Raw genomic sequence first — 13,843 nt, forward strand, 5'->3', positions numbered from 1 at the left:
CTCTTCTAACATGTAAAATGATCCATATCTCACTAGCATGTACATCTTGGTGCTAGCTTCATCTCAGTGAGACTTGGAGTATTTTGCATTTCTTGGCGTACCAAATTCCCAAATTTCTCTAGAAAATGTAATGAAACTTAACAAAGCAGTAGCTCTTGTTTCTGATGTTTGTCTCACTGACCATGCATGGTCATCATTCATGAAAAGCAAAATATGAAAAGGAACTACGATGGGGGGGGGGGGGGGGGGGTGGGGGGCAATAAGTTTCGCTTTCAGGCGGTCGCCCCAGGCAGGCTTTGCGACTCCCTCAATCGCAACAATACCGGCCCAACCCTCGCGAAGCAGTAACTGTGGTCAGACAAGCGCTCCGGAACACGTAGGAACAAACAGTGGAGATGAGCCAACCTAAAAGAGCCTTTTTACAACATCACATAGAGATGAGCCGTCACAGGAGAAGTTATCATCATCATTCATATCCCGAGGGCTGTAAAATAAACAAAAGAGTACAGGTACAGTTAAGAGGGGGTACTTAAGTACTCTTACGTTCGTATCACATGCATTTTCTTTGAAGAAATTGAAGAAGACCGCTAGGTTAAATTGCGCGTGAACAAAAAAAATGCAGAATAGTTTGTCGTATCGTGTAAATCGTAACAGCTCCCGACGTACTCCTCCTATAGCTTGTCCCATTGCAGAGCAAATGCGCCATGCCAAAACAGGGAAGAAGAGAGCTGAAACCCACGCGCGCGAGGGATGTTAAAGAACCGTGTCTTGTCAAACTCACAGCAGTACTGAACTCACCCTTCCTCTCGTAATAATAAACCCACACGTACGTGTAGACTCCAGAGTACACAGTGGCTACTACAGTAAGCTAACAGTACAGCACAGTATCGAACAACGTGCGCGTACGTACGTAACGTACTCGCTCTTTGTATTGAAGGCAGCCAAGTGTAACTGCACCTTCACGTACCGCTGAGACTAGACGATGCGTCGTTACTTCCTCACATCCTATTTTTTTTTGATGGTTTTTAGTACACATTTAACAAAAACAAACGACAAAATTTTAAAATTGGAGGAAGTACCAAGTAGTAACTGGATACAGCCGCGAAGGCTGCCGTGCGCGTGCCCACGAATACATTACATCTTGCATATATACCACGGAATTAATTGGCCGCTGTAATCTGCACCAGAATGCGTATATATGTCAGTAGTTTGCGCAGAGGAATAATGGGGAGTTTCTGCACGCAAATTCAGTGCTACTACCTACTAGTGCCCTGGATCGAGTACGTACTCCGTACGACGGCTACATAGTCCGGCCGCCTCCTCGCGGACAAGACGCAGTCCTCACGCCTGCTGGAGACTGGACTAGAGAGAGAGAGCGAAATCCGCGACGACGGCTGATTGACGAGCCGATGGAAGCCAGAATGGGCGACGGATGGAGTAGCTAGCTTATCTTAGCTTAGCTAGGCGTGATGATGGCATCTCCCTCTCCCGAGTCTCACCGGTGAGCACGCGGAAGGCAGTCAAACACTGATCTCGTCGGCTCGTCGTTGCTTGCTTTTAGCTCGATGGCCGGACACCACGGCCCGTCGCGGTCTCCCTATCGGGGAGGAAGGAAAGGGGATTGAACTTGAAAGCTCATCAATGCGGGGTTAGTTGGGTGCGCCACAGAAGGGGCCGCCCCGGGATGGGTCCGTGCTCCGTGGGGGTGTGTACGTACGTGCAGCTAGCTATAGCTACTGAAAAGTGCGTTTTTATGGCTCCCTGCTTCTTGAGAGTACGTGCGTGCTCCATCGTTAGGTGCTACTAGTCCGTAAGCAGCCCTTTTGTATTGGCCATTGCCGTCTATAAGCATCACAAGCTTGGCTGGCTCGCCGCTTCTCCAGTCCCGTACTGCACTACTGCTTGCTGCTCGTGGCATAGCAGCGGCGGTCGGTGGTCACCACCTAGGCCCAGCTAGCTGGAGTAGTTCAGTTCCATTTCCACGCGCTGTTATAAAACCCGCGGAAGCTTAGCAAGCAGCGGCTCTTTGAACTACAGTCCGCTTGTTTGGAATTTTCGCCTCCGGGCTACGGCTGCTTGTCCGGTGTCCCTCCTTCTCCAGAGAAGCAGAGAAGCTCCATCCCTCCGCCTCTGCCTCCCAACCAACCAAGCTCAGAGAGAAACCGCGCGCGCGCGCACGTGCCGCGCCCATGAGGAGGCGGCGGCTGGCACGCGCCGCCGCCCTGTGCCTCGCCATTGCCGCCGTCGTGCTGCAGCTCGCCATCGCCGTCGACAGCGCAGGCACCGCCGGCAGGCCGTGGTCCAGGCGCGCTGATCACAGGGCGCTCCCCACGACGACGATGCCGCTGCCCAGGGCCAGAGGCAGAGGAGCGGCAGCGTTCGACGCCGCCGCGAACGCCCGGTGCAAGAGCAGCAGAGCTGCTCACAAGTCCTCCGCCGGTGTTCCTAGCGCTGCTGCGTGCGCCGGCGGCGACGACGACGACAAGCGCGTCGTCCCCACGGGCCCCAACCCGCTGCACAACAGGTGATCGCGTCGCGCGCGCGAAGACGAAGTGCTCCCGCCTGCCATTATTGTCGATTGCCAATGGGAGGAGCATCAGCTGGGGGCAAAGCAAGCAAAATGCAAGGAGGAAGAAGGAGATAGATACAAAGGCCGGCCAGCCCGGTGGACCGGTGGGCAGCTCAAGTCAAGTGCCAGCCGAATTTCTCGCTGCACAGTTGCTTCTTCAAATTCTGGCGCTCGTCTCCTCTGTTCATCATGGACCAGATACATAGCAGTAGTGCTTTTGAACAAATTAATTTGGTCTCAATTGAACTGCTAGTAGCTAGGTTAGCAAGTACGTACTTGATTTTTATTTTATGTTTAGTTTTCTTCGTATGATCTCGACTGCTTCTTTCTTGTCTGAGCTTTTGTCCGCGAGTCCTTTGGTGTATATTCCGCCTAGCTGTGTTCGTTTGGTTCTATCAGAAACAAGAATTGTCCGGCTCATCTCCTGCCTGGCCTTCATCCGTGGGGGTGTTTGTTCTGATTCCACAAGAGGAAGATTCTCCTGTTCATCATATCTGAGTTGCTTCTCCCACCTCAAAAGCGTCACATGACACACGATCTTGTCAAGGCCTAAAAGATTTCCAGTACGTGCATCTTTCCGGTATAGATAGAAAAGCTGCAGGTATTTATACTTTGTAGGGCCTGCATCATCATAGCAGAATCAGGATGGCTTCAGTTCAGGATCCTAACTGAACATTTTATTTGTTTCTTTTTGTTGTTGAGGTGAGCCGATCTCGCTGAAGAATTAAATGCTTCTTTTGATTAAGAGCTAGTTACTCAGATACTATACTGTTCCAATCATCAAGAGCTACAGCTTTCCTAGAATCAGTAGCACCCACCCATGCATGTATGAATGCTCTTGTACTCCCCTGCATGTGCATGCAATTGCTCTTATTTACCGTATGCATTTGATGCTTGGATTGATGGCAAGCCTCTATGCCGACTCAAAAACAGTATAGGAAATTCGTACAAGATAAAGAGGGGGCATCAAATGCAATTTAGCGCATCTCGTATGGAGATATGGATCACTGGAAAAAGGCAGTGGCAGTGTGACCGCTCCTAGGGTGCAATGAGTAGGAGCTGTGTGTTTCATGGATTATTCTTGGCACAGAGCACTCCTCTTCCAGCTTTCGAAATATTGCCAAGGGTCAGTGGTCCAGCTATCTCCAGTGCGTTGCGTTTTTTTGGCAATTGTTCTTGAGGCTTTCTGTGGCTAGCAAAACTACAGCTGTTGCAGTCAATACTTGGTCTATATACGGCAGGAGTAAAAGCTTCTGCTCCTGTTGCCGCGACTGGTTCCTGGCCTTGGCATGTGAACTTTGTACAGGCAAGGCAACAACAGCTGTCCATCCATCTGGTATTGATCGGCTGCTGGAAACCAAGATGTGAAATTCAGACAAGCAAAGATGTAGTAGAAGCAACATCAGACGATTCAGAACTGATAACTTCCCAACGCAAGATACGACGCAAAACATCAATAACATTTGCTAATAATGTGCTTCATCTGCTTCAGTACCGAACAAGAATTAGGGTCCAGACCATGATAAATAAGTGACTGCTGTAAAAGTTCAGACATTCATTTGTGAAGCAGGTAATCCTAGGAGGGCCGATACTACACAGAGGTCATTATGCCCTCGAGTGATATTACCACCCAGAGAGTACACAAGGGTGGAGGTCGATTAGCATTGAAAGGAGCAAGGGCTCAGCATAGCCTTGAGTCGACCACAAGCACTGTTTATCCAGTAGATGATACATTTACACCTTTCGCATGAGGAGAAACAGCCTTTGGTCCAGCTCAAGGTTAGCAGCACTTGAAGGATCACCTTTGAGCAACATCAGGAGGCCACCAAAAGATGCATAAATCTCCCTGAAATGCGAATGAGGGGCAAATTAATTCATTAGATTATTGCACAAGGCGGATTGGTCAAAGCAATTGGTTGACAAACGACAGCTAATTATAGGATAACATTTACTGTAGCAGGCAGTACGTGTATTGCGGTTATACATACAGGCACAGTGAAATTCATTATATACATGTTTTTTTAAACCGTGCTTACACTGTACGGTCAGAATCACATAACACAACTAGCCCAGCATACTTATAGCTCAAAATGGAGAAAAGGCCATCTACATAATAAAGTAATTTTGTTCTATCTATTTGGTAAGAAAATGGACTACACTTGCAAGGATTTAATCATTTAAGACCTATTCTCCTTAGTACAAACTATACAGAAGGAATACAAAATGTGTAAAACCAAGCCCACCAATCAGCCTTCCAACAGACCATGGCAATATTTCATATTGACTGACATTTGCTTCGAGAGAAAAGCACAGGGGCATATGGAGTGCACTAGTACCTTAGATAATTAGGTGTGCTAGTGCACAAAGTCATAAAAAAAGATTTGAATGTCCTGAAAATTTCCGAAAATAATTCATGACGTTGACACAATGTATACCTACTATGTAAAAAACAGATAATATCCAAATTCAATACGTAGCTTGACAAAGAAAAATACAAACCAGACTATGAAAAGTACCAAATTCAAATTTGGAGCAAAAGCATCACACTGGTACTATTCCCAGTCAGTTTTGTCATTTTGTTTTGTGAGATGTGAATTGAATTGGATCTGAAATTTTGAGGTGTGGTAGATATATTTTGCATTATTGTTGTCAAAAAGTTTCAGAATTTTAATTACTGTTAAAGATGTTAATCAATCACTAGTGCACCTAATATGCCCCCTAAAAAGCAGGCCCAACACATAAATACATTAGTTCTTGTAGTGCACCAGAATGTACCGATCATCTTCTTTTCCACTGCACAGTAGCAATATATGGATGGGGTGTGCTGTGATTTACTGTCAATATTAGTTGTTTCCTGGTTCTTTTGCTGGCAACTGATGTTGGATTGATGTTTTTCAGTAAAATTAAGCTTTGATCGCTCCAAGCATAGTTGGACGACATGGAAGGTTAGAAATGATACTAGTACTTGTTTTAGAGATGTACTCCCTCCGTCCCATATTAAGTGACTCAAATTTGTCCAAATATGGATGTATCTATGCTTAAAAAGCGTCTAGATACATGTAATAGAAAGTCACTTAATATGGGACGGAGGGAGTATATCCTTAAGTTCCCACTAACTTGTTTTTCAAGTTTTCCACCGGATTTCTTAATGAGCTGGTCTTAAGAAACCAAACCCGCAAGAACAACAACGCAGCTGGGTGCCGCTGTTGCTGCTGGCAAATTCTTCCACAGAAGGCAAGTCTGGGGGCATATGGTGCTCAGGTTAGAACATCACTGATGCTTCGCCGGATCCATGGGTGCCTGATGTTCCAGATGGATTATTCCTTTGCTGTTGGCAGCATCTATTTGGGTTGTACAAAGGAAGGGCCAGAAATAGTTGCGTATAACTGTTTTTATGGTTTGTTGGCTAGCGGATGAAAACGGAAATGAATTATTGCTTCAAGACCGAGGAACTACTCAATTTTGAAGAAAGAAAACGTATTAGGTTACTCAGTGTGACTCCCTACTAGATTAAAAAACTGTACAAATTCATCTAAATTTTAGAAAAGTCATACACTTTAGCAGCTTGACCACCAGAACTATCCTCTGAAATCTTGTAAAGCTTCCCATGCATGACATAGTCATACTTGTCAGCAAGTGTTTTCCTACCAGCCTGCAAGAAATAGTACAATGTAAGGTTTCCGCACAAAGCTTCATCACATAAATAAAAGTCCAAGTGAAACAGGGACAACATTTGGGAAACTTTAACACACTTAGACTCATTCACGTAATTCATTTGACACATTGTTCCAAAATCAGCTTGTATGAAGAGCAAGTCACATCACCTGTGTATAGTAGCCAGTGTCTGGAGTTCCATCCAGATTCAGCGTAGGAGCTAAAACCATGGTGAATTTGTCACCAGCATGCATTGGATAGACATCGGTAGCGACATCTAACTGCATGTACATCTGCTCACTGCGAGCCTCAATGCGATTAACTGCACACCAATACAAAAAGGAAAACTTCTGGTTCAATAAACATCTATATCAACGAAGTTGAACAAGTATAGCTACAGAGTACGATTTAAGCATTAGTAGTTCTATACATCTGCACAGTGCAGTGCAAAATGGCCAGATTTAATTGGTAACGGCACCAAGATACATTCATGAGCAGCATGAGTCGGCACAGCAAAGCCTGATGTAGGACTCAAAATTCATTATGCGAAACTGCCGGAGAGAATTACCTCTGTCGAACTTCTTGCCATCAGGATCGATCCTGCTCACGACGAAGATATCCTCGAAGAGGTGCTCAGCCATTTTTCCTGCCCAAGATGGAGAGCAATAACTTATACTTATATGCTACTGTAAAATACGTTCAATAATAATTCGAAAAAGGATTTCAACCAAACAGCCCACTGCTTATTCTCCTCAGTTTCTCCCCCAAAACCCCATTAATCCAGCCAAACATGCAACAACCGGCTGCTGCTATTACAGGAAACCCAATCTAAGCGGACCTAGAACTCGTGCAGCCGGAATTTTTGAAGGTCAGTGGGTTTCATCTAATTGGGGGAGGGTGTGTGGGGGAGGCGGCGGGGGTGGTAAGGTAGGAGAAAGGGGGAGGAGACTTGACTTACAACGGCTGGGGAGAGCGCTGCCGTCGAGGAAGGGACGGAGCGCGGCGCAGCCGGGAAAGGTTAGGGCCGTCGAGGGAGAGAGCCGACCGGGGGTGAGCGCCGTCGAGGACTCGAGGGAGAGACAGAGCGGCGGCGCAGGCAAGGTGAACTAACTGGGCCTCTCCCCGTGTCGCTCGCGCAATTTGTACCGAGGAAATCACCCGTGACAGAGTGCGAGACACAACTGGCCCATTAGGCTCATTAGGCGCACGCAGGAAGCACGGCCCGTTTTACCGTGGGATGTTTCCGCAATTTTGCTTTGCTTTATCTTTTCGGAGAAATGACAGAAGCTCCATCGTTCAATTACAAGAGAAAGAGTACGACTACTTTTGATAAAAAGGTTAAAACTATAAAGAAACTCCACACAACGATAAGACTACTCACCCTACTTCTGATTCCTTGTCGCTGCATTTTTTTTTCATTTTGATAGGGCTGCATCATCCATAAGCACTGAGATACTTCATCTTTTTCTTAAAAATTGACATATTTAGTTTATAAAGCTTTGATCAATACTTATTTTCTTAATATGTGAGTTTTAGGACATGAAAATTATATTACAGTTCTTCTTCAAAAGTTCTTGTTAATAATCATGATTTTATTTCGTATGAATTACATATTAATAAAGTTATTACTGGTGAGAGTCTTAGGTGAAAGATAGCAGATCACCACACAATTGCATGTTATATTTAAAAAAGATGTCCCACCCTAACTCCGCCCCTAAGATGAGGCGGGACCGAGAGGAGCCGGAGACGATGCGATGTCGGATATGGATGCAATAAATCATACCCCCTCTCCACACAAGCCAGTGCTGGGAGCACACTCGACAACCCAAACCGAACTGGCGCTTCGTCCTCGTTCCATCTTCCAATTCACATTTTCGCCCAAGTGACGTCCGATCAGCTGTTTGGGCTTGTCTGGTGTCCGGTTCGTGTTTTGTTGAGGTAAGGAAGATAAAGCGAACTCACAGGAAACATCATAGAAATTTGTGGCATTGGCAGTGCGCTTCATGGGAAAAAAAAACAGTACGACGCAGACTTAAAGCAACGGTTTTGCTATTTCTTAGGCGACTGAGAAATAATTATTTCTCAATCGATAATAACAACCTTTTGATTCAATCACTGAGATTCGTGTAAGATTATTGCAGCCCGATGGATAAGAAAATCTTGATTGGATGGTTACGATTGTTGACTGAGAAATAACTATTTTTTAGACGACTGAGAAATAGACCCTCCCTTAAAGCAAACTATATTGACGTCCAACTTGGTTGGGTCAAGTTGCCTAACAAGACAAATGAGCCCACAAACATGAATTGGCTACAACATCTCCGTGCTTGCTTTCGATACATAACTCACCGCTCGAACTCCTGACCTAAAATGAAAAGAAAAAACAGTACTTCCTACGTCCAACAAAAGATGTCTCAAATTTGTCAAAATTTGAATGTATTTAGACAAAACTTAGTGTATAAATGCATTTAAATTTAGTCAAAGTTGAGACATTTTTTATTGGACGGAGGAGTATGAAAATTCATGTCAACCTTCTCAGTATCAAGGAAGCCACGTGTTGGTTCCTCCTTAATTCGTACCCCCGTTCGATTATTACACATCTGAAGAAATCAGTCGATCACAGTCGGGGCGAGTGATAATGGTCATCTATAGGCGGCGCGGCGGCGCTCTCTGCTTCAATTATTGGCGCGTCCGCTTGACAAAAAGAAGGCGTCGAGTCTTTGCAATGATGTTGTTCTTGTCGTTTGCACGTACAATCTAGCACAGAAGCGAGAAGGTAAGGTGATCTATTAGAGAAATAGCGTTAGGTGCTCTGGATTCTCTCTTAAGGCTTGCATTGCACACCCATTGCACAATTGAGCACGTTCTGAATTTGATTAATCCAGTGTTCCTTTGAGCAGTCAGAGCAGCTCGAACCCGTGAAGGCGTGTGTCTCCGTCGAGAAGGGGGAGGCGAGAGGAATGCGATAGGACGGTTTTCAGATCTCATAGAAGGGTACACTGCATCTGTAAACCAGGAGTCTTCGTCTCCGTCTCCATCTCGCTGTCGCCTATCGCAGCTGGCGTGGTGGCGGCCGGCATTTAGCTACTACCTAACCTCAGTTGCTTTCCACGACGGCTCCACGTTTGTTAAAGCCTCGAGGATCTGAAAACTATGGCATAAACATCCTTCTTCCAGTAAAGGAGAAGGCAGAGCTCTCGCCGTACGTACGTAAACCTTTCGAGTCAAGCAGGAAAAAGAAGCAGTGAGCAAAGATGCATTGATCGCCATTAAATTACGGAAGTGCAGTGTAGTCTGTGTAGACTCATCAGATTAAATGGCTTCGTGACTATCTTCTCACCACAAATATAAAATAAATCAACCACATCAAAGTTTGAACACCACAAACTGAGCATAGAAAAGAATTTCCTAGCTTTTTGACGAGGCGCTACCTCGATAATACCCTGACACAAGGATTTTTGACTGAGAGAGAGCACGCCAGCGATCTCGTCGATTAACAAAGACTAGGGAAATCGCAAGGTTTACCCAGGTTCGGGGCTCTCAGAAGGTAATACCCCTACGTCCTGCTTTTGGTGTATTGTATTGATCGAGATTACAGAGAAGGTATGAAGTTACGGTGCGCAGATGGATCTGGCGTATGGGTAGAGGTTACCCCTTCCCGACTCCCCCTCCTAGCCTTATATACTGGCGGTTAGGTCTCGGGCGTGATAATCGGAAAGGTTACAATTAAATCAGTTTATTCTGGTACGAAAAGATTATGCTCATTGTTTTGAGCCGCACTTTGAGAGACTCGACCTGCATATATTTGATGGACATTCGAGTGGACCCCCTGTTGGGCTGTATCGGGTATATGAAGGTTGAGGATTCGAAGGGTCATTCCCTCGTCAGTTAGCTCCCGAGTCCTTGCTCGAGGCGTAGGCTCGGGTAGGGACTCAAGAGTTTTTATTTCAGTTACTCGACTGTAGCAGATAATCTTCTTGCTTTAACTGTCCATCGGTCAATTGATTCGAATGTTTGTCAGACCCGAATCTTGGGAATTCCTGACCTATGGCTCGGAAACCACATGGCGTTTCTGCGAATTGTACTGATACTATGTGGGATGGTTGCGTAACGCGCCTGGAATACTCGATCGGTCGAGTCCAGTTGATTGCACCGGGGCAAAAACTTTGTTAGCATACATCAGCACTCGAGTAGCCTGGATAACTGGCTGTATTCGAGTCAAACCTGCCGGGGGCTTTACAGTCTCGAAATCCAATACTGTGGGGCGATCAACCAACGCGCCCGTTGGGATCTTTTCTTCATGCAAGCGCATGGATAATCTGGAATCGCCTGACGATGCTGATTTCCAGACCCGATGAAAAACCATCGGGTCTTACCTTCACGTTATGAACGTGGCTTCGGGTTTGTTTTGCAGTCTGTGCGACCCGGATATTGCTGTCGAGTGCCCATGAGTAGGGTACACCTCGAGTTCCTGTGCTGTCGGGTGGCAGCCCCGAGTTTTCTAGAGCTTGATATGACGTCTCTGTTGACGTTTTGATTAAAGAAATTGTCTAGGCAGTCGATGGGACGTACCTTATGCTTTATGCACGGACTGAATTGAGTACTGTGGATGTGGTCAGTTTGATTTGACCATACGACATGCGCAAGATTTTAGGTCAATAATAGCTGTCGTGGGTTCCTGAACCGATGGAAGGAGAAACGGCCCGTTTCTGCTGGGGCCACGCGTCATACATGGATGCGAAACGCATGGCATCATTCTGAATCGTGCGGCGGTGATTCCGTTCCTTCTTGTTATCAATCATCTTCTTCCTGCCTCATTTCGCCCCTTTGTCTTCTTCATCCCATCGCATCTTCCTTCTGCGCTCTGCTCCTTTGCTCAAACCTAGCCTCCTCTCCGTCGCTCTCGCTCCCCACTTCATTCCTTACTACCATCACGCGCTTGCTACCATGGGCAGGAAGAAAATCTCCACTACCGCCGGTGCCAGCACCGTTGCTGGCGGCAAGAAGGCATTTCACGATGCTCCCCCCGCCTTGGACAAGAAATCCAAGAAGATTGCTGACACCGCGCCCGGCGGTGACAAGAGGACCGGGGAGTGGAAGCGCTCTGGGATCTTGGCGCGCCACTTCTCGGTGATGCGAAAGCACAGACTCATTCTCGGCGAGGACTCCGGCAAGGTTCGCGTCCCGGGCAATGAGGTAACTCCCCGTCCCAGGCCTGGGGAGCGAGTTATTTTCTACGATTTTGTTATCCGCGGCCTCTCTCTCCCAGTCCACTTCTTCCATGCGCTGCTGCTGGCGTACAGCCTTCAGATGCATGATCTGACGCCCAATAGCTATCTGCACATTGCGTGTTTCATCACGCTCTGTGAGTGCTACCTGGGCGTGAAACCCCACTGGGGTTTGTGGAAGAAACTGTTCATCATCAAGCGGCAGGGTAAAGGCGACTGGATCTACAGGACCGGCGGTGCCAACATCCAAGTCTGTGGAGATGTTCAGTACTTCTCCCTTCATCAGATCGAGTCGGTGCAGCAATGGAGGAGTCGGTGGTTTTACCTCCAAGACGAGCCAGTCGACGGCAAGGATTTCAGCCTGCCCGAGTTCTCCGCCTCTGCTCAAGTGAGGAAGTTGAAGTCTTGGAACCATGAGCTGACAGCCGAAGAAGATGCAGAGGCTATTGTTCTGCTGAAGCAAGTGGTCGAGCTTTAGTAGACTCCCAAGAAAGAGGCGAGTGGTCTGCAACTTATCGCTCTTTTCATGAAGAGGCGGATTCAGCCGATCCAGGCTCAAGTCCACTCCATGTGGGAGTACTCAGGGCCGTCAGACTCCACTTGAGTCTGTGCGCAGGAGCTATCGGATGAGGACCTTCTGACTCGAGTAAGGGTGGTCACTCGAAAGGAGATCACCCTGGAAGATCTGGAGTCGCCTCTGCCGCCTTACGGACCCGATCGATCGCGTGAAGAGGTGATTTTTACTTGCTCATTCACCATTTACTACTCTGCAATTTCCATGTTAGTCTTTATTGAAAAATGTTGCTGCAGGGCCATCAGGAGCTTATGAGCAGACCTCCATTGGACGAAGGAGTGCCAATCGATGACGACGAACTGGTCGACTACTCCAACTCCGACGCCCTTTACGAGGATGACGTGGATGAGGACGAAGATGACCATCAATCACGCAAGCGTGGTCGGTCGAGTGAGGCGGAGCAATCGACCGGAGACTCTTATCAGCACGAGGTGCCTGAGGAGGCGATTCCTTCGAGTGCCACAGCCGCATCCGACGAGCCGAGGCCCCGGTCACCGTCTCCGTCGGCTCCCCTGACCAAGAAGGCCAAGGTCGCTGTCAAGCCGAAGGGACGTCTTCGCATATTCGATGTGTCATCGAGTGGCTCCTCAAGGTACGTTTTGTTTAAAAACTAGTCCCTTTGTCTGTTGGGATTTCTTCTTTCCGAGTTAATGAATAGCCGAAAACCAGAGTGATGGTGATGCCGCGGCCAAGAATTCTCACGCCGTTTCTCCAGCCCGGAGTCCTTCGAAACCGAGTGCGTCTTTGGCTCGGTGCGAGATTCTTTGCCGGCGAGGAACTCACCAGCGGGGCTTCCCGAGACGGCACCGACTCCAACTATTGTGCAGTCGTCGAGTTCGGCGTCTCAGCTTCGTATTGGGTCTTTGGCTCTGGAAAACCATGTGAGTGTTCTCCCGAGGGGAGTGCTGAGTGAATTTTTTTTGCTAATGGCTTTCACTAATGCTTTTGTCAATTGCAGCCTTTTGTTGAAAGGTTGGTGGATCTTGGCGACCGCTACCTGATACTGGAGGAGGAGAACCAGCAGCTACGCCTGGAGCTGAACCAGGCGAAAGAGGCCGCTGCTCACGCCAATGGTATGAGCTTTTAACCGTATTTAATCCCTGTCCATACTGTCTGCATGGACTTGTTGCCTGTTAACCTTGCCTGTATTTGCAGGTTTGACTGAACAAGCCAACCGACTACGCGACGTGGCGGTTGGTAATAGTCAAGAATGGCGGTCGAAGTACGAGCAACTGGTTGCTGATTCCGCCAAGGAATTGGCGGCTGCGCGTGCCGAGGTGGACGCAGCTGTCAAGCAGGCCAAGCTGGAGGCGCAGGAGAGCTTTGCACTCGAGAGGAAGGAGATTGCCTCTTGAGATGATGAGTTGAAGACGCGACTTTCCCTCGGCTCATTATCCTCTATTTGTGGCAAACACAAAGTCCTTGAATTGAGTGGCGTGGTGGGCTCCGTTGGGGAGTTGTGCGATCATGCGGGTGACATGCTCGCGAAGGTGACTTCCTCGCTGAGGTCATTATATACGAGCATGTATCCAGATGTCGAGACGCCGAGCTCACTCGACAGCTTGCTGAGCTTCTTCGATGGAGAAGATCCACTCGAAGACTTCACCCGAGCGCAAATGCGGGCGGGTGCAGAGGCTGCCTTCATTCTCTCGCTCGCGCATGGACTCGACAAGGCGCTGTTGCAGAAGGTTGCTGTGGGTGCTCCAACGACTCCTGACGGGCAAGTCGTCGAGTTGAAGTGCTTTGTCAAGCGGGGGCATAAGCTGGCGAAAAAGTTTATCGCCGTCATCGAGCAACTGAACGCGGCGACTGTTCGGA

At 47.7% G+C, this 13,843-nt stretch overlaps 2 protein-coding genes across 2 annotated transcripts; one reads left to right on the plus strand and one right to left on the minus strand.

Annotated features, from left to right (window-relative positions):
* The first annotated feature begins 1,875 nt into the window (after positions 1-1,875).
* On the plus strand, positions 1,876-3,034 carry LOC112269936 (protein FLORAL ORGAN NUMBER2-like). Its single transcript, XM_024457461.1, has one exon. The coding sequence runs from the start codon at positions 2,190-2,192 to the stop codon at positions 2,526-2,528; it is 339 nt and encodes a 112-aa protein (XP_024313229.1). The 5' UTR covers positions 1,876-2,189; the 3' UTR covers positions 2,529-3,034.
* A 974-nt stretch (positions 3,035-4,008) lies between these two features.
* LOC100837358 (DNA-directed RNA polymerases II, IV and V subunit 8B) lies at positions 4,009-7,348 on the minus strand. Its single transcript, XM_010229101.3, has 5 exons — positions 7,182-7,348; positions 6,792-6,869; positions 6,394-6,545; positions 6,124-6,221; positions 4,009-4,415 (listed from the first exon to the last, which is right to left on the minus strand). The coding sequence occupies exons 2-5, from the start codon at positions 6,862-6,864 to the stop codon at positions 4,304-4,306; spliced, it is 435 nt and encodes a 144-aa protein (XP_010227403.1). The 5' UTR covers positions 6,865-6,869; positions 7,182-7,348; the 3' UTR covers positions 4,009-4,303.
* Between the last annotated feature and the right edge of the window lie 6,495 nt (positions 7,349-13,843).

Source organism: Brachypodium distachyon, chromosome 1 (assembly GCF_000005505.3).
Source record: "Brachypodium distachyon strain Bd21 chromosome 1, Brachypodium_distachyon_v3.0, whole genome shotgun sequence".
Taxonomy (NCBI): domain Eukaryota; kingdom Viridiplantae; phylum Streptophyta; class Magnoliopsida; order Poales; family Poaceae; genus Brachypodium; species Brachypodium distachyon.

Excerpts from the sequence above, each read along its gene's own strand:
- LOC112269936 (XM_024457461.1), top strand. The coding sequence starts at position 2,190 with ATGAGGAGGCGGCGGCTGGCACGCGCCGCCGCCCTGTGCCTCGCCATT.
- LOC100837358 (XM_010229101.3), bottom strand. The coding sequence starts at position 6,864 with ATGGCTGAGCACCTCTTCGAGGATATCTTCGTCGTGAGCAGGATCGAT. Across the intron at positions 6,546-6,791 it reads TGGCAAGAAGTTCGACAGAG|TTAATCGCATTGAGGCTCGC; the intron begins GTAATTCTCTCC and ends ATTGGTGTGCAG. Across the intron at positions 6,222-6,393 it reads ACACTGGCTACTATACACAG|GCTGGTAGGAAAACACTTGC; the intron begins GTGATGTGACTT and ends TATTTCTTGCAG.